This window comes from Sorex araneus, chromosome 3 (assembly GCF_027595985.1).
Source record: "Sorex araneus isolate mSorAra2 chromosome 3, mSorAra2.pri, whole genome shotgun sequence".
NCBI lineage: Eukaryota > Metazoa > Chordata > Mammalia > Eulipotyphla > Soricidae > Sorex > Sorex araneus.
In genome coordinates this window covers 152108771-152135009 of record NC_073304.1, presented here as the reverse complement: position 1 = coordinate 152135009, position 26239 = coordinate 152108771, and the positions used below count along the sequence as shown (strand labels likewise).

At 52.7% G+C, this 26239-nt stretch overlaps 1 protein-coding gene across 2 annotated transcripts; it reads left to right on the top strand.

Moving 5' to 3' along the window:
* Positions 1-918: 918 nt before the first annotated feature.
* On the top strand, positions 919-26239 carry PRUNE1 (prune exopolyphosphatase 1). Of its 2 annotated transcripts, XM_004618126.2 has the most exons (8): positions 919-1161; positions 9672-9764; positions 10469-10671; positions 15102-15286; positions 17835-17993; positions 19358-19452; positions 19900-20058; positions 24301-26239. In XM_004618126.2, the coding sequence occupies exons 1-8, from the start codon at positions 1123-1125 to the stop codon at positions 24709-24711; spliced, it is 1344 nt and encodes a 447-aa protein (XP_004618183.1). In that variant the 5' UTR covers positions 919-1122; the 3' UTR covers positions 24712-26239. The 2 variants fall into 2 exon arrangements, with proteins under 2 accessions (XP_004618183.1, XP_054986365.1); XM_055130390.1 differs by lacking the exons at positions 919-1161; positions 9672-9764; positions 15102-15286; positions 17835-17993 and having other exon boundaries at positions 10596-10671.

Here is a 26239-nt window from a genome sequence, read left to right as displayed (position 1 = left end):
CCTTTCGCAGCGCCGGGTCTCCTGTTTTCTGGATGTCAGGCCGGGTGGCAGCGCCGTGGCGCGGGCGGGGCTGTGGACAGGGCCTGGCGAGGACGAACAGCTGAGACAGCAGGAGCTGCGGTGACCTGGGCCTGGCGCCTGTCCTGGTCGCATGAGTCCCCTCGCGGTCTCGGCTCGGGAGCAGGACAAGACGGGGCAGGCCGGCGGCAGGAAGCAGGGCTGCGCCCTACGCGCGGGGAGGCGGCGGGGGCCGTTCGTCTGCGGGGCGCGGGGTCCCCGCGCGCGGTGACAGTTGACGGAGGCTGGAGCCCACTCCGCATTCTGACGGGGTTCCGGACCCTCACGGCTTGCCGGACAGCTCCGAAGGCCGCAGGAGACAAGCAGCGAACCCCCAGGTGACCGCGGCCCGGGCCGAGAACGGGACGTCCTTTCCCCAGAAACGGGCCACGGCACTGTGAGACCAGGGAGATGGCCACGGCTGTGGGGATGGAGAAGACGGCTCAGCGACTGTTCTAATATTTTTGTAACATGAACAGCCAGAAAAATTGGTGGCACTGAGTGGATCTGGGGAAGGCGAGAATTTGAGAAGAAAGGTGAAGTGCTGGGTTTTTGCCACGTGTCAGTTAAGCGGTAAGCCAGATACTCGGTGTACTATGAAAGATGCCATTCCTGGCTTTCCCTGAGAGGGAAAATTCTGATATCATAAAGAAAAGCTACCGTGACACATATACATTTATGAGTCAAATGACGATGATCTCAGAAAGCACGGCTTCCCGCCGTGGCCGGCGACATCGCGGAGCAGCTGGACTACGTTTCCCAGAATGCTTCGCGCGGCCCCGCCCCTGTCCCGTGAGCCTCCGCGCGCGGAGCCCCGCCCCCGGCCCCGACAGCCGCCGTCCCGTGAACCCGTGCGCGTGGCTCCGCCTCCCGCCGCGGCGGTCGGGGCGACGTCCGACCTGGGCGCGCCGCTAATGCGCCGCTCGGGAGAGCGACCCCGAGTTGCCTGGTGGCGGGTTCGAGTCTCGCCTCTTCACCCTCGCCTCCACCCACGAGTCCGGGGCGGGGCGTAGCCGCCGGTCTTCACTGCACCGCGAGGGGCGGCGCCGCAGCTCGGACTTCAGCATGGAGGACTACCTGCAGGGTTGTCGAGCTGCTCTTCAGGTAACGGATCGGGGTTGAGCGTCAGGGGGGATCGTGGGTTGCAGGAGGGATGCTGGCTCGAGGCGCCCTCCACGCCGCGCGCGCAGTAGCAGGGGGCTGGGTTGCCATCAGGCTCGGGGTCTGAAAATGCTGTTGTTCAGCGTTCCTGTTCTGGGACCCCACCTTTGGGGTCTTTCCAGGATCCGGGAGAGGTGCCGTGGGTCTGGGTTGGAGCCGCCACCCGGTTCGGTCCTGGCCAGAGGTCCAGCGCTGTGCCCCTCCCCGCCGCGCCCCCAGGCCTGCAGGCGCCCCTGGGAACCTTCGGACAGCGCTCATCGCCGCGGCACACCGCCCGAGCGGAGGTCAGAGCTGTCTGACTTTCACCCTTTCCTAAGAACACGCACAGCACATCGTACACCCGGCACAGCCGTGCACCCGAACCTGCATTCCTTCGCACCGCCCCGTTTGCTTTCTGGGCCTTTAGGCACTCAAATTACATAAACCCCCACCCCCGCTGGAAGGGATGAGCACTGGTTTCCAATCACAACTCCTAGGGTGACTCTGGAATGCACGCGGTGGCTTATTTTGGGGTCTCCGGAGGCGATCGAATGTCCCAGCTTCGCTGACTGCGCGTGCAGCTGGAGCCACTGGTAGCCAGGAGCTGGCCCGGGAGAGCCCGGCTTCCCGGGTTGGCGGCTGTGCTCCCCTTTGTAAATATCCTTACGCCCCAAATATCCTGGGATTTCTTGGATGCCTTTACTAATCCTCTCGCAGCACAACCCCTCCCTCTTCCTCCTGCAGATTTGGCAGACTGGCATAAAAAGGTTAAATTTCATCTTAACACCAATTACCCCAGTATTTTCCCTTGTGAAGTACTGACTTGGGAAGTTTTAATGCAGTTAAGAAAGCAAGTTGGAAGGAATGTTTTGTTTTCCTCTGAGTTCCACTGCAAGAAGATCATTGGTGGTCTAATGTAGAATCTTTTGGGTTTTTTTTTTCCCTCCCAATAACCCAAATTCGGCCTATGTGGTAAAGAGCCCTGGAATGCGTCTCTGTATGCACACAGACCCCAGAGTACCCACCTCCCAGCACATCTGCTATAGTTGTAGGAACCAGAAAAACACTGAACTTTTCTAGTTTTGCTGGTGTCCCTGCCTGTCTCTGCCTGTATTCTCCAAGCAGCAAGATCTGTTCTCCTTTTTTCCCCAACTAAGATTGTATCTTAGACCATTCAGCATCATAGTGAGGCCCGGGAAAATGAGAACAGTAGACCCTAGGACCCTAGGAATATCGGGGAGTGAAATGGACGACAGGACCTGTGCTGGGCACCCCAGGAGTTTATGTTGCCTTTTTTTTTTTTCATGGAGGTGGTAGTGGGGGTCAAAAACAGGACCTTTCTCCTGCTTGACATAACCTAATATTGCTTTGTGTTATTGAAGTAGTAAATATACTTAGGGCCTTTAAAAATACAGAAAGGCATGAAACAGAAAAGAAAAAGATCTTTTTCTGTCTCTCCATCCAGTTCAACTGTTCTTTATTGGTAAGACAGGAGTTAAAATTGAAAATGAATTACAATTCATTTTGAAAATAGCAACATGTAAACCTTGATTTTGTTACTGTTGTTGCTGTTTGTTTTGGGGACAGACCCAACAGTGCCCAGGTCACTCCTGGTTTTGTTCTTCTGGGTCACTTCCAAAGGTGCTCAGGGCACCAGGCTGTGTCAAGGGCCGAACCCAGGCATCTTGCATGCAAGCACTAATAACTCAAAAACACAAGCTTTTGAGTTCTTGCCCCAGCCCCACAAATGCTTATTCTTTTCGGTTTTGGGCTGTACTAGCAGTACTTGCTCCTGCTCTGTGCCCAGGAGTCACTCCTGGTGAGGTCGGGAGACCGTGTGTGGTGCCCGAGGCTGAATGTGTGTCAGCTGCATGTAAGGCAGTGCCTTCCCCACTGTATTTTAAGAAAAAAGACATGGTTACACAAAGACACTGTCAGAGTTATGTGTCATGGTTAAACTCAGTATTACTTTCAGGGAACTGTAGAGAGCTTGACTGTGACAAGGATGGAAACAGCTGATAACCCAGCCACACTTCCTGTCACTACCATGTTTATAGGATTTGATATCAGTAAAATACTTCACAGCCCCTGCCTCGAAGATAATAGTATGTTCTTGTTTAACTAGTCCTGTTCATGGTGGTTCATGGTGGTGACTCATCTTTCGCTTCTAGGGAAGAAAAAAATCTTTGCTCAGGGTGGGGTTGCATTCAAGCTGGGGTACTCACCCCAAGTTCATGGCGTGAGGCTGGACCCAGTGTTCCTTGCTGGCCTCTGACATACACAGTCCTGCCTTAAGAATCCTGCAGCCCCTCATTTGGTGCCTTCTCCAGCTCTAGGCCCTTGTCTCATTTTTCTTTTATCCTTTTAAAAGCTATTGTGGGGCTGGAGTGATAGCACAGCGGGTAGGGCGTTTGCCTTGCATGTGGCCGACCTGGGTTCGATTCCCAGCATCCCATATGGTCTCCTGAGCACCGCCAGGAATGATTCCTGAGTGCAAAGCCAAGAGTAACCCTTGAGCATCGCTGGGTGTGACCCAAATAACAAAGAAAAAAAATAAAATATTTCCTTTAAAGCAAACAAACAAACAAACAAATAAATAAAAGCTATTGTGTAAAGTTGACATCAGACCATCTTCGGCTTCAGAAGGAAAGTGGGTTACTTGGCTGGCTCTGGGTTATCCCTGCACCTGTCCTGCCTCCAATCCACAAGGTCATAAAGACATCAGGATACAGTCATTTCACTGTGGGGTTTTCTTTTGGGCCACACTTGGCAGTGCTCAGGACTTACTCCTGGCTCTGCACTCTGGGATCACTCCTCGCAGGTCTTGGGGATCATATAGGGTGCCAGGGATTAAACCCGGTCAACCGTATGCAAAGCAAGCATCCTCCCCGCTGTATTATTTATTGCTTGGGGTGCTGGAATTTTCTTTTAAAGGGGGTGGGGGAGAAGTCATTCTTCACTTGTGGCTCTCAGATTGTTTTTGTCCCCAGGGCAACTGGAGTGTCCTCATTCTCAGTGTGTTGGCCCCCGCTCTCTGTACACATTAGAAAATGGACTGGGGTGGGCCCTGAGTTTGGGGTCCTTGGAGTGGACCTGCCAACCGGACAGGAGGTTTAGCTCCTCACCTTGATTCTGCAGAACTGTTAATGGCACGCCTTTTTCTTCTCAGAAGTGTCTGGGTTTAAAAAAAGACCAAGTACATAGTCATGAGCTATTTTAGGGACTCGGAATGTTTGAAAGCACCCATGAGAACGAGCTCCCTCGGGCGCAAGTTACGCTCCATGCGAGAACTCTTGAGAGGATGGTTCCCGCCTGGGTGCTCAGCAGGATTCAGGGACACGAGGGGACTTTAGGGAGTGTGGGGCCAGAAGGAGACAGCGGGAAGTGCCCCCCCCACACCCCTCAGACACCCCAAGAGAGTGTTGAGAGGCTTGTGTACCATCTGATTTGACCCTGACAGCCACAGCCAGTGGTGCTCAGGGCTCCTGATCGGGGATCACTCATGGTCGGACGTGGGGTACCAGGAAGGGAACCTGGGTTGGCTGCATGCAAGATAGATGCCCTACCTGCCCTACTCTCTCAGGCCTGTAGTAGCTTCTCGAGCTCAGAGCAACCGTCTTGCTGCTTGTCTGTCTCTTCCTTCGGTGTGGGCTTTGACCCTATGCGCTCAGGCACTATGCTCCTGGGCAGCCTCTCCTTCTCGGGGGCACTTTGGCATTGTTTGGGGGCTGTAGTACTGGAGATTCTCGGATTCCTGCATGCAGAGCCTGCCGTCCAGCCCTCCAAGCTCACCCCACTGCATGTTCCTAAGAGGAAAATGAGGCTGAGTCGAAGCCGGCCAGCTTCCATACACAGAGCTGTTCTCCACGCCTGCTCCAGCTGTGCTCCTTGTGACCCGGGAACAGAGTGCAGGGTACAACCTGGGGAGTGTTCACATCACGTGTTGCGGGCAATGATGGGTGCTGCCAGGGGGCAGGAATGCTACAACTGCCCTCATCCACTTCTGGTCTGAGGTTTGCTGGAAGTCCAGGAGTGGCCGTTTTGCACGAGTTTGCTGGACTGGGCCTTGTGCCTGAGCCCAGACTGGGCGGTGCCTCTGGGTCAGGGCCCTCCTTCCCCTCCCCCTGTGCTGCTGCTGCAACCCACTTTGAAGCTGGGCGGTTCAGGGTTGGCTCTTTCAGCCCTGAAAGAACTGGTTTTGTTTGGGGGCCACACTTGGTGGTGCTAAGGGGTAACTCCTGCCTCTGCACTCAGAGATCACTCCTGGCAGAGTTGGGGGACCTTATGGGGTGCTGCCTGTCTGTTTCTCACCAAATCTTCTTCCCATTGAGCCGTCTGGATTCTCATGTTTATCCAGTTTCTTCTCTGAAAACAGTCCACATGCCCCCTGGCAGTAGCACATTCTCTTCTCAGTGGCTCGTGTCCAGTGCTCTGCTGGCCCTCCAGCCCACAGCCATTCAGGCAATTCTCAGTCTACCCAAAATAGAAGCCTTATTTTTGGGGTGATACACCTGGCGGTGCTCAGGCGTTACTCCTGACTGCATTCAGGAGTCATTCTGATGCTACTTGGGACATATGCGGCGCCATGGATCGAACCTGAGTTGGCCATGTGTAGAGTGAGCACCTGCTTGCCGTCCTGTGACTCCAGCCCCATACAGGGCCTTCCTTAGGGTTGGAAGAACTACATGGCACACAGTTCCCAGCATTCCAGGACCTTCAGCCAAGAATTCTCTTTTTTGTATGAGAAAAGCATTTGCCTTTAGAAGATCACCGGCACTCGGAGTCGGCAGGGAGAAGGAGGCGCAGGGAAGTCTAGGCAGACTTTCTGTTGCAGGAGGACCCATCCCCCGAATCTTGAGTGTGGACTCTGCTTATTGTTCTTCTCTCTGAGGCTAGTCAGAGAGGGAAGAAAGTGGTTTCAAAAAGCCTGGGACTATAAAGATAGTCCAGCAGGTAGGGCTTTTGCTTTGCACACAGCTGACCCAAGTTAGATCCCGGTACCCCATTTGGTCCCCAGAGCATCGCCAGGAGTGATTCCTGAGTACAGAGCCAGGAGTAATTTTGAGCATAGCTGGGTGTGGCCCAGAAAAGAAAAGAAGGAACAAAGGGGCCGGAGAGATAGCACAGTGGATAGGGCACTTGTCTTGCACACAGCCAACCTGGGTTCAATCCTATCACCCGTATCGTCCCCAAGACTACCAGGAATGATCCCTGAGTGCAGATTCAGGAGAAAGCCCTCAGCAATGCCAGGCGTGGCTTAGAAACAAGCAAACAAAAGTCAAAGTAAAATAATAACTAAAAGCTGCCTAGTAATTGGTGAGGACAGTTTCTACACCAGGAACCTTCTAAGATTGTCTTTTCTGGGGGCTGGAGTGATAGCACAGCGGGTAGAGCATTTGCCTTGCATATGGCTGACCCGGATTTGATCCCCAGCATCCCATATGATCCCCTGAGCACTACGAGGAATAATTCCTGAGTGTAGAGCCAGGAGTAACCCCTGTACATCACCAGGTGTAACCCAGAAAGAAAAAAAGAAAAAAGAAAAAGATTGTCTTTTCTGATACTGCCTTAGAGTGTGTTCTGGGGGAAATGATTGTAGGCCTCCCAGACCCTCGCCTTCCCCTTGATAAGCCCTGTCTCCTGGCCCTGCCTCCTGGCCCTACCCTTTCCTTCCACCCAACAGATTGTACCTGGTGGCCTTTGGTCTGAATTGTCACCTTCCCCTCACTGGGTGCCTCTGAGCAGGTAGGGTCATGGGGGCATCTGGAGTTGGTGCTTTTGATTGCCAGCACTGCGGGCATTACTGACATCAAGGACGTGGCATCCGTGGGTGCGGCCAGCAAGTGCCCACTGGCAGCTATGGACCTACTGCCCCGCATGGCCAGTAAGGCTGAGAGGAAGCAGCACTGCCCCCAGCAGCCCGTCTTGCTTTCTCTGCCCCTCCTTCCTCTCTGAGAAGCAGAATGAAAGAAGGTTCCAGAGTGGACAGGGTGCTGGAGAGAGCCCAAGTCCGACTGGTGTGCTGCACAGTCCCGCCGCCTCCCGACCCCCATTACAAGCTGAATAGTGGTCAGGGCTGCGTCCATAGACAAGAAGGTTTAGCTCTGACCCCTGCGGAGATCCCAGCAGCCATCCACAAGCAGAGCAGGGAGGAGTCCTGAGCACTGCTGGATGAGCCGCTCCCCCTCACCCCTCCCACACACTGAAAAGTGAACTCCTGAAGAGGGCTTAGTGGACTACAGTGTCTCGGACATGGGTGAGCCAGGACTCGACCAGCAGGGCTGGACATGTCACAATTGGCGAGCATGCAGGCCCCATGTGTTCCCAGGCTACAGCCAGCGACATTGGAGAAAGGTTTGGAGCTGGGATCCATGGCCCCGCCGGCAAGCGTGTGCCCAGCCCCGAGCTCCCTCCCCACCCCACACTTCAGATGTTCTCTTGTTGCTTTGTTTTCCGCCTGACTTAGGGGCCATACCTGGTGGTACTCGGGCTTACTCCTGGTCTGTGCTTAGAGGTCTCTTCTGGTGGGCTCAGGGACCCTAATTGGGGTGCCGGGATGGAATCCTGGTCAGCTGCATGCAAGGCACATGCCCTCATCACTGTGCTATTGCTCCAGCCCTTTATTGCTTTTTATTTGCCACTGCCCAGTCTCACACATGCAAGGCGTATGCTCAGGCTTGCCACTGTGTCGCCTCCAACCCCAGAACAGAACTAATAAAGTTCCTGCAGCAACAACATATTTGTGCTTTAATATGTCTTTGTTTTTTGTTTTATTTTCAGAATGGGGATTCAACCAGTATTGCTTTTTTGTTGTTTTGTTGTTTTGGGGGTCACACCCAAGGGGCTATTCCTGGCTCTGTGCCCAGGGGACCATATGTGGTACTGGGGATTGAATCCAGGTCAGATGTGTACAAAGCAAGTGCCTTAATTCTTGTACTATTTTGCAGTCCTATAAATAATATATTGGTGGGGGCAGAGGAGGAGGTTGGAGACACACCCATTGGTGGTTGGGGCTGACTCCTGGTTCAGTGCTCGGGGATCAAACTGTCGTTGCCACATGCAAGGAAAGTTCCCTACCCATTATGCATCTCTCTGACCCTTGCTTTAATAGGAACCTTTTGGGGAATGTGTCTGTTTCTTAGGTTGTGCAAATGCTGAGAATATCTGGTTTTCATGGATGGGATCACTGGATAATAGGTTAGATCACTTATTGTTTTTAACATTTGTTTTCAAAGATTTTTTTATTCTTTTTTTTTTTTTTTTGCTTTTTGGGTCACACCTGGCGATGCACAGGGGTTACTCCTGGCTCTTCACTCAGGAATTACTACTGGCGGTGGTGCTCAGGGGACCATATGGGATGCTGGGATTCGAACCCGGGTTGGCCGTGTGCAAGGCAAATGCCCTACCCACTGTGCTATCGCTCAGCCCCAAAGTTTTTTTATTCTAATGATTTAAATTATTTTCCCTATTTTAGAAATTGGGGGAAACTAATCAGGATTGATAAGACTTGAGTACATCAGCTAAATGTACTAAAGTATCCCAAATGCTCTTCCTGTAACTTCTGGAGTATCCAAAGAAGCATAAAAAAAAAACAGAAAATTGGGGGCTGATGTGATAGTACAGTAGGGAGAGTGCTTGCCATACACATGACTGACCTGGGCTTAATCTTGGGCACCACCTGAGACCACCAGAAGTGATCTCCAAGCCCAGAACCAGGAGTAAGTCATGAGCACCACTGGGAAGCACTGTCCCACTAACTGCATGTCTTTGGAATGCTAGAAATGTAGCTAAAATACATGTATCACCTTAGCTGAAGTCCTTGTCCTTGGCTCTAGAGAGATGTACAGAGGTTAGGACACTTCATGTGTTCGACCCCAGGTCAGTCTGTGGTACCACCTGGTCCCCTGAACACAGCACCTGGTATAGTCCCAGAGCACCACCAGCTGTGGCCCAAAAGCCAAGTAAGTAAATCACATCAGATCTTCATTTATGAAAGGCCGGAGTGATAGCCCGACCATAGGGCATTCGCCTTGCCCATGACTCATACAGGCTCCACTCTGGCATCCCATATGGCACCCCCAAGTACTGCCAGGAGTAATTTCTTTTTTTTTTTAATTGTGTGTGTTTGGACTATACCCTGTGATGCTCAGGGGTTACTCCTGTCTTTGCACTCAGGGATCACTCCTGGAGGGGCTCTGAGGGCTTCATGTGGGGTGCTGGGATAAAACCTGGTGGGCTGTGTACAGGGCAGACCTGCTGTACTACCCTGCCAGGAGAGATTCCTGAGCGCAGAGCCAGGCGTAACCACTACGCGCCACCGGCTATGGTGCAAAAAACAAACAAAAAAAGACAAGAATAAAACTCACCCAGGGCATAAGCCCCGTCAGCTCATCTGTGAGAGTCCCCGGGAGGGTGTGCGGCAGCGTGTGGGAGGTGGGAGTGACGCCACTCAGTGGCCCCTGCTTCCTCCCCAGGAGTCCCGGCCGCTGCATGTCGTGCTGGGAAATGAAGCCTGCGACTTGGACTCGACAGTGTCAGCCCTTGCCCTGGCTTTTTACTTGGCAAAGGTGAGTACTTTCGAACAAAATCCCTCGGAATAAAGAGACTCCTGTTCTGAACCCAGCCGTGCTCCCTATGCCCTCCCCACCCCCAGCGCTTTAGCTCAGCTGTGTCTCCATCTCTGAAATCTGAAATGATGACATTTTGCAGTTTGTGGTGCAGCCCAGATGGGAAATGTAGTTTGCAGAATTTGTATTTCTTAAAGCAGTGCTCAGTTTATCACTGAGTTTTGTCTGGGCACCATCTAGATCTTTCCCAGGACAGTCCCTGAGGCTTTAGTATCCCTGCTCGACAGCACCTACAGCGGGGGCTGTGCCAAGGTGGTCTTCCTGACCCTCGTGTGACTGCTAAGGAGAGGGCAAGAACTGTCCTTTATTCTTTCACTGGGTAAGTGTGACTTGAGAAGGGGAAGAGTTTCCATAAGGTCACGTCTTGGAGCCAGAGGGACAGTACAGTTGGAAGCGGGGGCAGGGCAGGGGGTGTTGCACTTGCCTTGTATGCTCCGAGTGGATTCAATGCCCAGGACCCAGTCTGGTCTCCGGAGCCCCACCAGGAGTGATCCCTGAGTGCAGAGCTAGGAGTAAGCCCTGAGCACTGCTGGACACGGCCAAAGGAACAAGCAGAAGTCTCATTTCCCTCCGACGAGTCATTTTCTTTTTTTCCCTATCTCTTCTCTAACACTGCCTTGTTCTCTTTTCACTTTTCTATCCAGACTACGGAGACTGAGGAAATATTTGTGCCTATTTTAAATATTCAACGTTCCGAGCTGCCGCTGCGAGCTGACATCGTGTTCTTCCTTCAGAAGGTGAACATTCCAGAATCCCTCTTGATTTTCCGGGATGAGGCTGACTTGCATGCTTTGCACCAGGCTGGCCAGCTCACTCTCACCCTTGTCGACCATCATGTTTTACCCAAGTAAGTAGAAGTTAAACTGACACTTAATCAGGTGCCCTTTTGAACTCTGATGAAGCAGGTAGAGAGGAAGAAAGGTTATCTTGCTTCCAGGATCTCACTGGCTCACTGCACTTGACATTGACGGGACTTCTGGGTTGTAGAAAGCAATAGAAAAATCTCACTTGGACTCCAGTGATACAAGTGTGCAAGAAATGAAAGCAGATAGGAAATGCAGACAGGCTGGGGAGATAGAGGCCTGGGACACATCTCTGCTTTCAGGTCTGATTTTGATTCCCAGCACCCCACAATCCCCAGAGACACCAGAGCAGTGCGTGTTGCTGGGGGAGGCTCCTGAGCACTGTAGGGTGTTCCCCCAGCAAAGAGTTCAAATTGAAGGATAAATGAGAAATCCTCCCTCTCCACCCCTCCCTCCCTCCCTCCCTCCCTCTCTCTCTCCTTCTCTCTTCTTTTTCTTTTTAATTTCTTTCTTTGTCTCTTTCTTCCTTTTTGTGTGTTTTGGGCAATTCCTGACTGTGCTCAAGGCTTACTTCTGGCTCTGCAATCAGGATTCACTGTTGGTGGGCTTGGGGCACCGTATGGGGTGCCAGGGATAGAGCCTGGGTCAGCCACATGCAAGGTGCTGTACTATCATATCACTCCTGCCCTACAACAAACAAAAAATTTATCCCTAATTTAAGGCTGGAAACAGCTGCCAACAACATAACAGGCATATGAAGCCTTCCTACATCTGGCTTCTGCTAACATGGAAATGTGTGTATTTTTATTTGAGCACACCTGCTGTGGGGAACATTAATCTATTCATCCTCATGAGAATGGATTTCTTTTCTTTTGAACATGCATGTAATTTCAGCATTTTTATTCTTTTGGATTTTCATTATTCTTAAAATAGGGACTCAGAGCTCAGACTGAGAACCACTGCTACAGAGAAACTAAAGAATTAAAGCCAACCAAGACACTAATTTGGGCAACATAAACTCCTTAGAAGATGAAGGTGAGGGGCTGGAGAGAGTACAGTGGGGAGGGTGCTTGCCTTGCATGTGGTCAGCCCCTAGGGCACTCCGTAGGACCCCCAGCCCAGCAGTGATCCCTGAGTGCAGAGCCAGGAATAAGCCCTTGAGCAACTCTGGGTGTGACCCAGAAACCAAAGTAACAAAAAAAAACAAGACAAAAAAGATGAAGTTGAGACTGAGTCCCTCTTCTCATGGTCTCTGGGCTGGAAAGTGATTGCTTCTCAGTAGAACAGTGGGGGATGGAAAATGAGGCAGGAGTGGGAGTGTCGAGAGATAGCCTTAACACTTGACCTTGGATCTCAGCCTGGGCTAGGACTGTTTGCTCAGTGAATTGGGAGGCAGGCAGTCACAGGTAGTACCCAGGCAGAGAGCGAGATTAATAATAGCAGAGGCAGGCAGGCAGGAAGGGGCCTGGGCACCTGGGGATTGCTGTTTGTTTTGCATGGCTGGAGCATGGAATATGAGGGAGAAGTTGGCCATGAAAAAGATAAGCTGAAGAGAGGTCGGCAGGGCCAGATTGCAAATTGGAGATAATCAGTCTTTCCAGGAAGGTTGGTCTCTGAGGGGAGTGTAGGACTTTTGTTAGTCTTCTATTTCCACATCCTAATTAGAATCAAATCTGTACTCTTTTTTTTTTCTTTTTTTGCTTTTTGGGTCACACCCGGCGATGCTCAGGGGTTACTCCTGGCTCTGCTCTCAGGAATCACCCCTGGCAGTGCTCAGGGGACCATATGGGATGCTGGGAATCAAACCCGGGTCGCCCATGTGCAAGGCAAACACCCTACCCGCTGTGCTATCGCTCCAGCCCCTCAAATTTGTACTTTTTTTGTGGGGGGCACACCTGGAAATGTTCAGGGGTTACTCCTGTCTCTGCACTCAGGAATTGCTCCTGGCAATGTTCATGGGACCCAGAACCAAAAATAAACCAAAAAATAAACCAACAAAATAGAGAGAAAGGGGTGGGAGAGATAATATAGGAGTTAAGGCACTGACCTTGCGCGAGTCTGACCTTAGTTTGATCCCTGGCACCCCAGGTGGTCCCCAAGTACTTCTAGGAGTGATCCCTGAGTACACAGCTATGAGTAAACCCTGATCATAGCTGGTATCACAACCCTCCACTCCTACCACCATAAAAGAAACTATTAAAGGCCCAGTGGAAACCTAACGTGCAACTCTGGTGAGCACCACAGGTAAAATAATGTGAGGAGAGCTGGAGCGATAGTTCAGTGGAGAAGGCGCCTACCTGGCACGCAGCCGAACCAGCTTCAATCCCCAGCATTCCTGAGGGGCCCCCAAGCACTGCCAGGAGTATTTGCTGAGCGCAGAGCCAGGAGTAAGCACTAGGCACTGCTGGGTGTGGCCCCAAAATAAAAAAGAATGTGAGGGGCCTCAGAGATAGCTCAGCAGGTATTACACTCTGATCCGGGTTCAGTTTCACACACCACTACTGGTCACTCCTGAGCACAGAACCTGGAGTACTCCTGAGCATTGCAGAGTATGGCCCATTCCCCCATTTCTCCAAGTTGTTAAAGAATGTGGGAGCACATTCATTAGACCTTATGCACTAGCAAAATCAAAGCATCATCAATAGCAAGAATGGGGCATGGGAGTTGGGGGGAATAAAAAAAACCAAAAACTAAGGGCCAGAAAGATAATACAGCAGGCAGGGCATTTTACTTGCATCTGGCTGACCGGGTTCAATTCCTGGCACCCTATATGGTTCCCTGTGCATCATCAGGAGAGATTCCTGAGCACAGAGCTAGGAGTAAGCCCTGAGCACTGCTGGGTGTGACCCAAAAAAGAAAATAAAATTAAGGGGAGATGGCTCAGAGAGCTGGAGCAAGGTGCTGCATGTGATGAACCCGGGCTCAGTCCCCATCACTCTCAGGTCCCCAAGCACTGTGGGGTGTGGCCCCCGCAACCACACGTTACAAAAGGAACAGTTAGAGGGGGCCAGGAGACAGCTGGGTGACTGTCACGCCTACCTTACATGAAGTCCGGAGTTCTAGCTCTTGTGTGACCCATACGTGGCAGGATGCTCTGGCAGCCATGAATGGGCACAAAGGAGGCTGCCTCAGCCACGCACTCACAAAGACTGAGCACATCAGTTAAATGAGTGCCAGCCCTCAGCACAGGTCGGTGTGCCTACAGCACTGTCAGCGTGTATCTGAGCCCCGCCGCCATGTCATCCCCAACAGGAGGAAGCAGAAATAAACTGGGCCTGGAAGATAGGTCAACAAGCTGGATCACAGGGCTGGAGTGACAGCACAGCGGGTAGGGCATTTGCTTTGCACGCAGCTGAGCTGGGTTCGATTCCTAGCATTCCATATTGTTCCCTGAGCTCTGCCAGGAATAATTCCTGAGTGCATGAGCCAGGAGTAACTCCTGTGCATCACCGGGTGTGACCTAAAAAACCAAAGTAAATAACCAGACTAAAGTACATGCAGTCATGCAGGAGGCCCCTGAGTGGCCCCCGAGCACTGAGTCAGGAGTAGCCCCTGTGCACTGCCGAGTGTGGCCTGAAAACCAAATACAGGGCCGGAGGGATAGTGCAGAGATTAAGCTGATTGTGTTAAGTGCTGGCCCTGCATATAGCTAACCCAGATTTCAATCCCTGAGCACAGAGCTGGAAGTAAGCCCTGAGCATGAGCACTGCCAGGTGGGGTCCCCCCTCTCTGCCAAAAATTGCTTCTATTAGTGGGGGAACATTTAGAGGTGTACAGAAGACCCAGGAGCCCATCCTAAGAGTTCTCCACCACTCGTGGGTCTGCGTGAGGGCCTGAGGATGTGGTTCTGCTCAGGCCCTGCTGTGCCGTTGGTTCCCTGGGGGCCCTGGGTACTCGGGACTGCAGGGCACCTGGGCTCAGATCAGGCTGAGCGGCCTGCTGCGGGCCTCAAGCTCACCCGGGGGTGCCAGGACTGTGCCCTGTGCACAGGGACACAAGATCTGCATTTGTCACCTGCTTGCAAGGTATGTACTGTCTACATGCACCATTACTCATTACTGACTTAAATTGCTTATTTGTTGGGGAGGGTTTAGGGCACAGCCAGTAGTGCTCAGGGGCTTCTGCTCTGCTCGAGAGGGACCATGTAGGGTGCCGAGGATCACATGTGGGTCAGCCATAGGCACAGCAAGTGCCCTACCACTGTGCTATCCTCCAGCCCTGTTTTTTTTAAATATATATATTAATGTAGGAGTACTGCCATTGATTAATCCAGCCCCGTTTTTAAACCATATATCTCTCCTCCCCCTCATATGTTACGAGAAGATGATTTAATAGGAACAGTCACGAATTAGGGCTGGGACAGGAGGTGTGACCAAAGCGCCCAGAGTTCGGGCCTTCGGTGCAGGTGAGGTTGGGAGCGGGTGTGCGGCAGGGGGCCCCAGCCTATCTGTTTTCCCCGCTTGCATCCCCACAGAGCTGACGCAGCCCTGGAGGAGGCCGTGGCAGAGGTGCTGGACCACCGGCCTGTGGAGCAGAAGGCGCATGTGCCCTACCCAATGTGCGTGGAGCTGGTGGGCTCCTGCGCTACCCTGGTGACGGAGCGGATCCTGCAGGGGGCGCCAGAGATCCTGGACCAGCAGACTGCAGCTCTTCTACATGGTGGGCCTGGCTGAGACCGCGCACACTGGCCAGGGACACAGGGCTGGGCAAGGCCCACTTTCAGCCCCTCTCTACCCTGCGTGTCTGACCCAGACACGGCATTAATAAGCTGCAGGGACGATGGGCAGTACCTGGAAGACTGGAGTGAATATGTAAGGCCCAGTTCCAGCCTGGCACCAGAGAGGCTGGGGGGACTGCAGAGGAAGCAGGAAAGAGAAGCAGGGATGCCTTGGAAGGCAGGAGCAGGGTTTGTTTTCCCCCTTTCATCTGGCGGCAGAGGGACATGAACTGAGGGCTCAAGCGTGCAGGGCATTTGCCTTGCACACGGCCTACCCAGGTTCCATCCCCTGTACCTCATATGGTCCCCAAGCCTCTCCAGGAATGATCCCTGAGTGCAGAAGTAAGGCCTGAACACCACTGGGTGTGGTCCAAAAACCAAAAGAAAAAGACAGGTGCCTTATCTTTGAGACATCTCCCAGCAGAATGAGCTGAAGAACCCAGAAAGTGTTCAGAAGCCAAGGAGGTAGCTCAGTGGCTAGAGCCCTCGCCTTGCCTATTCTATTCCTAGAGCTGGAAAACAAAACCAAATAATCATTTATGTTCTGGATGGCCTGAAGTAAATCTCTTTCTTTGGAGGGGAGGGGTCGAGGGGGGGAAGGGGATTGCCATACCCTTGATGTTTAGGGGTTATTGCTGGCTCTGCACTCAGGAATAACTCCAGGCATTATTTGGGGACTATATGGGATGCCAGGGGTTGAACCCTGGTTGGCTGTGTGCAAGACAAGTGCCCTCTCACTATCCTATTGTTCCAGCCCCTCTGGAGCAAATTTTTTTTTTTTCTTTTTGCGTCACACCTGGCTCTGCACAGGGGTTACTCCTGGCTCTGCACTCAGGAATTATCCCTGCGGTGCTCAGGGGACCATATGGGATGCTGGGAATGGAACCCGGGTCGGTCACGTGCAAGGCAAACGCCCTACCTGCTGTGCTATCGCTCCAGTCCCTGGAGCAAATCTCTTAACCATTCTTTTTTTTTTTTTTTTTTTTGCTTTTTGAGTCACACCCGGCAATGCACAGTGGTTACTCCTGGCTTTGCACTCAGGAATTACTCCTGGTGGTGTTCGGGGGACCATATGGGATGCTGGGAATCGAACCCAGGTCAGCCACGTGCAAGGCAAACGCCCTACCCGCTCGCTGTACTATCGCTCCAGCCCCTCTCTTAACCATTCTTTTTTTTTTTTTTGCTTTTTGGGTCACACCCAGCGATGCTCAGGGGTTACTCCTGGCTCTGCACTCAGGAATTACTCCTGGCGGTGCTTGGGGGACCATACGGGATGCCGGGGATTGAACCCGGGTCGGCCGCGTGCAAGGCAAACGCCCTACCCGCTGTGCTATCGCTCCGGCCCCCTCTCTTAACCATTCTTGTTGCAGTTGTCTTCATTGATGAAAAGGAGATTGATCATCAATGATCAAATGTAGCTCCCTCTTCTGGTTTGTAAGACACTTTGCTAGAATCTGGCCTTCGGGAAAGAGATTGTCTCTCCTGGGCTTGGTCCTCATCTCTGCGGATGGAAGGTCAAGGCCTCAGGAGTTTCTCCTCCTGTGTTTTGGGTCTGGGGGTCTTACTCAGGACCAGGCACCCATTTTCTCTTGTTCTCAAGGGAACTTGCCGTGTGGACTTCACTCCTGGCTGTGCCCACTGGTCTGAGGGTTATCTGCAGGGTGCTTTTGTGTTTCATTTTGTTTTTAATGACTTTACCTTAGGGGGTGGGGCTCCCTAGTAATGTTCAGGGACCTAGTGCCCCTCCTGGGGTGAACATTTCAGTGCTCAGCCTGGCAATTGCTGGTCAGGCCCTGCAGTGCTTGGGGACCAAGGGGGCCAGCCGTGTGGTACTCAGGGGGCATCTGGTTCTGAGATTCAGCCGAGGGCCTCACACATGCGCATCACATGCTCCAGTCCTTCCTGCCATCTCCCTGGGCCTTGTGGTATTTCCTTCTGATGTTTTTTGGGGGGCACACCTGGAGATACTCAGTGCTTCCTCTTGGCTCTGCACTCAGGACTTGTTCTTGGCAGTGCTTAGGTGACTATGGGATGCCAGGGAGCGAACTCGGGTCAGCTGCATGCAAGGCAAGCACCCTCACCCCACTGTGCTATCTCTCTGGCCCCTGTTGTGGGTTTTTGTTTGTTTGTTTGTTTGTTTTGTTTTTTTGGGTCACACTTGGCTGTGCCCAGTGGTTACTCCTGGCTCTGCACTCAGGAATTACTCCTGGCAGTGCTTGGGAGACCATGTGGGATGGAATGCCAGGGATTGAACCCAGGTCAGCTGGGTGCAAGGCAAATGCCCAATTCATGTTGTTCTTTCTTTAGTTGACTCAGAGCAGTAGAAAAGGACATGTCAGTGCATTTGCCCATCGGGATGTGGTCAGTGTGCTGACTGTGGGGGCGTGGTCAGTGTGTGCCCACAGCGGCCTTTCCAGGAAATAACAGGTGTGTGTGGCCTGATCAGAACTGGGGGCCACATGACCTCACTTTCATCTCCCTTCCCCACAGGAACAATCATCCTGGACTGTGTCAACATGGACCCCAGAGTGGGAAAGGCAACCCCGAAAGACAGCAGATATGTGGAGAAGCTGGAGGGCCTCTTCCCAGATCTGCCCAAGAGGAAAGACATCTTTGATTTTCTACAAAAGGCAAAATTTGATGTGTCAGGTAGGAAGTTTTGAACTTCAGGTCTTGGGACTAGAAGCGAGTAGGGCGCTTGCCTTGTATGCAGCTGACTCAGGCTCGATGCCTGGCATCCAGTAGGGTCCCCTGGGCACCGCCAAATGTGACCCAAGAAGCAAAAACAAAATCGTAACAGTGGGCAGGAGAGAGAATTCAGTTGCGAGGGCTCAGCAAGCTGGAACATGGTCCTCTCAGTTAGGAGCTTTGGTTCCCACCCTGCTGAACTTGGTCTCCTGAATGCCACAAGGAGTGATCTTTGAGTCTGCGAGTTGACCAATCTAATCAAAGACTCTGTAGAAGAGAAATATGCTCAGAGAACACTAGATTACCAGAGTGAGGTTTCGATGATGGGTTAGGGACAGAAGTACTTGGGGTTAACACCAAGGATAAAGGAACCGAGAATCTCTCCTGTGACTCTGCAGCTGCTCCCTACAGACATTGATTTTTTTTCTTTGACTTTTTGGGTTTTGGAGCCGTGCTGGGCAGTGCAGTGCCAGAGATCAAGCCAGGGTTGACCTCCTGCAAGGCATGTACCTTAATCCCTGTGCTGACTTGCCAGCTCTCCTAGTGACAGTCAAACAATAAGGAGAAAAGTACCACGTGTACTTCCAGCACAGAAGTTAATATATAAAGGGGGGAAATACCAAAGTAAAGGCTGTTTTTCTTCCCTTTGCTCTAAAGATAACTACTGTGACCCAGTTATTTAGTTTCTGAGCTACACCCAGTGTTGCTCAGGAGCTGCTCCTGGCTCTGTGCTCTGGGGTGCTAGGGGACCGTGCAGTGTGGGGGATCAAACCCGGACCCCCCACATTCAGATCACGTGCTCTCGACCTTTGTGCTGGCTCTCTAGCTCTCCGACCCAGTTGTTTAAAGCAATTTTTTGTTTGTTTTGTTTTTGTTTGGGGGCCACACCTGGCAGTGCTCAGGGTGACTCCTGGCTCTGTGCTCAGAGATCGCTCCTGGCGGTGCTTGGGATCTCACGGGTTGCAGTGACAGAGTTGGCCAGGTGCAAGGCAAGTGCTCCCACCACTGGGCCCCAGACACGAAGGCATGCTCTCACCCAGCTGTTGTCTTCATTATGGACTGTTACTACATTCACATCTGCCTTTTGTCTGGGGAAGAGGGCTCTGGAGCCATGCCTTCAGTTGGTCAGGCGACCTCTGGCGTGATACTGGCAGTGCTCGGGGGACATTGTGTGGTACTAGGTCTTGCAACGCTGCCTCTGCAAGGCAAGGATCATCCCTCGTGGTCTCTCTCTGCCCCTCGCTGTCTGTTCTTCCTTTTTCTCAACACACCCTGCTCTCCTCATCCCACTGGCATCTGACCCTGGTCTCATGCCTACTTTCTAGGACTGACCACTGAGCAGATGCTGAGGAAGGACCAGAAGACCATCTTCAAACAGGGCACCAAGGTGGCCATCAGTGTCATCTACATGGACCTGGAGGTGAGCCCCTGGCTCAGCACAGCCCTGTTGCTCTCCTGCTGGTGCTCACTCCCTTCCTCCACCTCTTCTGCACTCCCCGGGCGGCGCTGGGGTGTGGGAGTACAAGTTCCTGGGCCTGGCTCGGGTATCGCATGAGGGCAAAGCTGGCTCTGCAGTCCCTGTGTCTCACCAGGACGTCATGTCCCCTTCTCCGTGTACTGCCATCATGTCTGGGTCCCTACATGTTTGGTGTAGATTGCTGGAGCTGCACACCAGGTGCCAGGGGTTGGGTGACAGTCCTGGTGATTGCATGTGGTGTTGTGACTGGTGCCCAGGGGATGGTGTGCCCTTGAGTCACAGCTGGGGTCCAGGGTAACCATTTCTCTGGTGCCCAAGTCCAGGCTGCGGTACAGAGAAATCCTTCCAGGCATTTCCTGCGCTCAGCCCTGCCTGTCGTTTCTCTCGCAGGCCTTCCTGCAGAGGCCTGGCCTCATGGCCGAGCTCCACACGTTCTGCCAGGCCCATGGCTACGACGCCCTGATCGCCATGACCATCTGTTACACACCGCACAGCGAGCCCGTGCGCCAACTGGCCGTTTTCTGTCCTCCTGCGGCTCTGCAAGCAACAGTGAGTCTCTGTCCTTCTCTGTCCTTAGTAAAACAGTGTCCCTGTCTCTGCCACCCTGGACTGGAAAGACCCTTCCAAGGACAGGGTTTTTTGAAAGGATGCACCTTAGGGTCGGAGCAATAGAGTAGTAAGTGAGGTGGAGCCTTGCATGCGCTGGCCTGGGTTCAACCCCTGGCATTCCATCCATCTCCCGAGCCCTGCTGGGATTGATCCCTGAGCACAGAGCCAAGAGTTAGCCCTGAGCACAGCCAGATGTGAAACAAAACTGAACCAAAGAGACCAGAGCAATAGTATAGTGGGTAGGGCATTTGCTTTGCACGTGATCAACCAGCTTTGATCCCCGATGTCCCATATGGCCTCTGAGCATCACCAGTGTGACCCCAAAACAAAGTCAAAAATAAATTTACAAAATGAAGGGCCCTCTAGCACCGGGCAGGTGTGGAGATGGAGGTGAGGGCAGGTAGACATGGCCACGACTCTGAGTGCTCTGACGCCTGTGCTCCAGCCCAGGGCCTCAAGGGCCAAAGCACCAAAGACGTACAGGGTGAAAGGGTTTGCCTGGCACATGGCGGGCGCTGGCTTGATCTCCCAGCACCGCAAAGGGTGACCCCTGAGTAGAACCAAAAGTAGCCCCAGAGTGCCCAGTGTGTGACCCAACCTCTCCTCACCAAAAAATAACGATACCCCACAGCCTCACACTCAAGGGGGCAGGTGCTTCACCCTGAGCCACTTCCCCCACCCCTCTCAGCCTGCATAATAAGTCCTTAGACCTAGTTCTAGAACATTCCCTCTCCACTTTTTATTCTCTCTGTGAATATCCGTGATCATACTGTTATTGAAAAGCAGAGATTTCAGAGACCCAGCTCCTCCTCAGAAAGAACTTGGAGTCCAGTTAAAGGAGCTGCCAGAACCCTGGGGGTGTGAGACAGAAATCTCACCGCTGCAAAGAGGGCCCCCCCCCCGGCCATGCCACCCAGCTTGACTTAGGGATACAGGAGACAAATAAAGGGTCAGCTCAGAAATCTTCCTGCGGGGGGGCTGGAGTGATAGCACAGCGGGTAGGGCATTTGCCTTGCACGCGGCCGACCCGGGTTCGATTCCCAGCATCCCATATGGTCCCCCAGCACCTCCAGGAGTAATTCCTGAGTGTAGAGCCAGGAGTAACCTCTGTACATCGCTGGGTGTAACCCAAAAAGAAAATAAATAAATAAATAAAAGAAAATGGCTCTATTTAAAAAAAAAAAAAAGAAAAAAAAAAAGAAATCTTCCTGCGGGACCTGCAGCAGAAACAGCTCTGTGGGCCGAGTCAGACTCAGGGCTTCTCCTGGCTCTGCTCAGGGACTGCTCCTGGTGGGCTCGGGCCCTCGGGATGCCGGGATAGAGCCTGGGTTGTCCGTGCAGGGCCTGCGCCTCCTGCCAGCTTCAGCTCGAGCCCCAGGCTTGTTTTCTTTCCTGATCTTTCCTGTGGCCACTTCTACCTCTTTTATGTTTTCTTCTGTGGGTTACTGATTAGCTCCGGGCAAGGTTTCAGGGTGGACTTCAGATGGTCAGGCTGTGGACTCTGGGCAGCGTGGACTGGTGCAGACGGCCAGGACTGGTCAGATGTGGTCAGATCAGCCTTTGTCCCTGGGAAGGTCTGTTCGCCTCTCCTTTTGCCTGTGTCTTTTCCAGGAAGTAAATGCCTTTTCATTCAATAAGAGCTTTCGGCACTGCGAGAAGCAATAATTGTCAGGGTGGGGGAAACAGATTCTCTCCCAGCACAGCCAGAAGGGATTCCTGAGCATAGCTGGGCGTGGCCCACAAAACACCAAAACAAGCAAGAAGCCGGAATCTTCTCTGCAAAGCAGATTGCTGGGGACAGACTGCAGGCTGCCAGTGAAGGCTCCGCTCAGGGATCCCCTGGTGGGGCCCAGAACTCACATGAAGGAAAGGGAGCTTTGGCCCTAAGAAGTACTTCTGGGGCCAGTGAGAGATTTTAGGAGTTAAGGTGGTGTCCTTGCATGTTTCTAACCGGGTTCAATTCCCAGCACCACCTTTCATCCCCCAAGCCCTCCAGGAGATACCCCAGAACACAGACAGAGCCAGGAGTAAGCCCTGAGCACCTCCAGGTGTGGTCCCAAACCAGCCAAACCAGTATGGGCTAGAGAGGCCGTACTGGGGGTAAACACACTTGGTGTCTGTGCATCAGACCCCAGCTCTGAGCCAGGGACCCTCCCCATCGGTGGCAGGAACAGCCCATGGATACTGATGGGTATGACCCACCACCCCCAAACAGAAGAGAAACTCAGGGTTTGTACCACATATATGCATATTAACAGGGGCTGGAGGAGCTGGAGTGATAGCACAGCGGGTAGGGCGTTTGCCTTGCACACGGCCGACCCAGGTTCAGTTCCCAGCATCTCATATGGTCCCCTGAGCACCACCAGGAGTAATTCCTGAGTGCATAGCCAGGAGTAACCCCTGTGCATCGCCGGGTGTGACCCAAAAAGAAACAAAAAGGGGGGGGGGGCTACAGCAGGAAGGAGGCTTGCCCTGCACACAGCTGACCTGGGTCTCATCCCCGACATCCTATATCATCACCTGAGCACCCACCAGGAGTAACCCCTGAGATCACTGGGGGTGGCCGCACAACAAAAGAACTCCCCCAAATATACATGTATACAAAGTATTATAATTAAATATTATATCACTGGCAAGCTCCCCGTGGCATATTTGATATGCCAAAAATAGTAACAAGTCTCACAATGGAGATGTTACTGGTGCCCATTTGAGCAAATTGATGAACCACGGCAGGACAGTGCAGTGCTACATATCACTGGAGAAGCTCAGGAGATGAGTACATGCTTTGCTCGCAGAAGCTCTGGGTGAAACTCCTTGGCACCCATGGTCTCCCCAACACCTCTGGGAGTGACCCTTGAACACTCAACCAGGAATAGATGCTCTGTTACAAAAAAAAGAGCAAACAGTCCTTGATGTCATTTATTTTTGCAACGGGGAGGGGGAGGAACACACCAGTGGTGCTCAGAGCTTACTTCTGTATTCAGGGGTCACTCCTGCTAGGCTCAGGGGGCCCCTATGCAGTGCCAGAGACCAAACTAGGTTTCGCCACATGCCGGGCAGATCCCTGTACTCTCTCTGCCCAACTTTAAAAAAGTTACCTAATCTTTGTCAACTCCATCCTATCCTCTAAGCAAGATAATTAAGTAACCTTGCATAAAAGGCAGGATTAGACCTCGTTGGCAGATTTGACAGGTGCCACCATCCCAGTGTCACCCACCCCACCCCGACCCTCTTTTCTGTCATTCCTTTTTGCCTTTAGCCTTCTCCTAAACTCAGTGTGGCTGAGGACGGAGTTGAAGGTTTAGAATCCAGAAAGTCCCTTGCCACCCCCTCAGCTAGGAGCCAGTGGCCCGGACCCAGTCACAGCTTCAATACTTATGCGTGTTTTCACTTGAGACATCAACTACCTCTGCTCTTTGGTTCATTTACTCACATGGTGTGATACATGTTCCTAAACGCTGCTTCTGTTTCTAGAATGTTGTTTGTTGGGCCAGAGTGATAGTACAGTGGGTAGGGCACTTGTCCTGTACACAGTCGACCCTGGTTCAGTCCCCAGGACCCCCTCTAGCTCTGTTAGAAGTAATCCCTGAGCACCACCGGGTGTGGCCCCAAACCAAAATATAAAATACTGTGTATTATCTGATGTGCCTTTTGTGGTAAGCAGTAAAACTGAACTCTGGCTGACCTCATTTGGAAGTGTTTTTTTCTGAGGCCAGAGAGAAAGTACAGCAGGTAGGGTGCTTGCCTTGCACATGGCCGACCTGGGTTTGATCCCCTGCACCCCACAGGATCCCCCAAGTCCATCAGAAGTGATCCCTAATCACAGAGCTAGGAGTAAGGTCAGAGCACTGCCGGGTGTGGCCCCCAAACCAAAAAAATGGTCTTTGTCCCCATTACAGCAGAGAAATGACTGCCTTAGAAGCCTGAAGTCCTTTTTTTTTTTTTTTGCGGGAGGGGGTAGGGTGGGGGTCATACCCAGTGATGCTCAGGGGTTACTTCTGGCTCTGCACTCAGGAATTAACTCCTGGCAGTGCTCGGGGGACCATATGGGATGCCAGGGATTGAACCCAGGTCAGCCGTGTGCAAGGCAAACGCCCTCCCCGCTGTACTATCGCTCTGGCCCCAGAAGCCTGAAGTCTTGCCTCTGTCTGCTCACTGTTTCTTGTCTTTCGCCCCCTTTAGATCTGTAGAGCGCTGGAAAGCTCGCATGCGCCAGCCCTGAGGCTTACCCCTCTCCCCAGCACCCACCCATACCTCCAGGCCTATCTTCAGGGAAATGCCCAAGTCTCTCGCAAGAAGGTCCTGCCTCTGCTCCAGGAAGCCTTGTCAGCGCATTCTGACTCTGTGAATGTCCCTTGCTGGCAGCCGGAGACAGGAGGTGTGTCCAGGGAGCAAATGGACAAGGAACTGGACAAGGCAGGACACTCCCTGGCTCCGGGGCTGAGTCAGGATGAGGAGGAGCCCTCGCTGCCCCCCACGCCCATGAACAGCTTGGTGGACGAGTGCCCGCTCGATCAGGGGCTACTGAAGCTCTCGGCTGATGCCATCTTTGAGAAATGCTGCCAGATCTCCCTCTCCCAGGCCAAGAAGTGACCACCATGGGGAGAGAAGAGGGCCAGGCATGCACGCCCGGAAATGCATGCTTCGAGCTTGATGGGAGCTGGTGTTCTGATCTCATCATGCTGCAGGAGGAGGCAGGCGAGGAGGCCAACTGCCCTGTCCTGGCCCCCCAGCCACACTCGGTATTTAATTTATTTCCTTTAATCAGCACTGACTTTCCTCTCTTTCCTTTGCTTGGGGCACAAGGTCATGCCTGCACAGTCCCAGCAGAGCTGCACAAAAAATGAATGTGTACCCAAAGGGTCCTTAGACTCTTAACACAATCACTCTCCGTCTTGGAGCCCGGATTCAGCATCTCAGTAGTCACTCACTGTAGTCACGGCTCTCTCTGTGCTCAGTCAGTAGGACTGGGAGCTGGAGAGAGCATAGAATGTGCTTTGGAAACATGGATTTGCAACTGCCCCAGTGCCAGGACATCTCCTGCATGCCCCAAGATCTTACTGTGATGGCTCCGTTTCTATTCTGGGCTGGGGGCTGGGCTGCTCCCAGCTCACTTTGGGAGCAGATTTGACACTGTTTTCCTTGGTCCTCCCCTGCTGGCCTGCCTCTCCATTTCCATGCTTCTGACCCCGGGGACCCTGCAGGAGCCAGGAGCACTGGTTTGTGAGTTCGGGAGCCTCCACAAGCCCCACCACCTCTTGGGAATAAGTCCCGGAAGCTGCAGATCTCCCAAGAGCCCAGACTGCCTCTGCGGGCCCAGGCCTTTCTCTTCCATCCTGTTCTCTTCCTGCTCCTCCTGTGAAAGCAGGGAGAGTTCTCATCCTGGGACCTGATGATGGTGCAATGGGCCAGCCGATGGCCTTGCACACGGCCGACCCAGGTTCAGTCCCCAGCTCCCCTGGGCACAGGATCCAGGAGTAAATCCTGAGCACCGAAAGGTGTGGTCCTAAAAAAAAACTAAAACCAGTTCTCACCGGGTAGCCCTGACTGTTGGCTGGTAAGATCCTCCTCGCTACTCGGTTCCCGTCTGGGAAGTCAAGAACCTGGGTTGTCTCTGGGATTCCGTGGTCTGCCCCTTGCTTCTATTCCTCTGCTACTGGTTTTTGTTGTTTATTCTGTTTTCCCTGGGAATGTGCAGGGTCGCTGGATTGTCCACGTTTCTATGTGATTGTACCAAGGGACCCTGCTGATGTCGCATGTACAGGGTATGATGATCCATACTCAAGGGACCCGCATGGAGTCTCCCATTGACATGTTCTGCATGTGTTAGTTCCCTCCCCACTTCACCCCCGCTTTCTGTGTGTGTCCCCCTGCCCACCACCTCCGCCCTGCCCCCATGCCCTGTGGGTGCCTGCAGTGGCCCTGAGCAGTAGATCTGTGATGGTTTGGGCATGTCCAGTGTGAAGGGGCTGGTTTGACTTCACTTTGAGGGAATGGTGTTATAGACAGACATTAGAAGCTTAAAATAGTGTGATTACTGAACCAAAGGAATTTATGTTTTGTAACTTGGGTACTTTGTTTTGCATTTTGTTAAGGTATTAAATACTTTTTTTCTCCTGTT

Excerpts from the sequence above, each read along its gene's own strand:
- PRUNE1 (XM_004618126.2), top strand. The coding sequence starts at position 1,123 with ATGGAGGACTACCTGCAGGGTTGTCGAGCTGCTCTTCAG. Across the intron at positions 15,287-17,834 it reads GACTGCAGCTCTTCTACATG|GAACAATCATCCTGGACTGT; the intron begins GTGGGCCTGGCT and ends CCTTCCCCACAG. Across the intron at positions 19,453-19,899 it reads TCATCTACATGGACCTGGAG|GCCTTCCTGCAGAGGCCTGG; the intron begins GTGAGCCCCTGG and ends TTTCTCTCGCAG.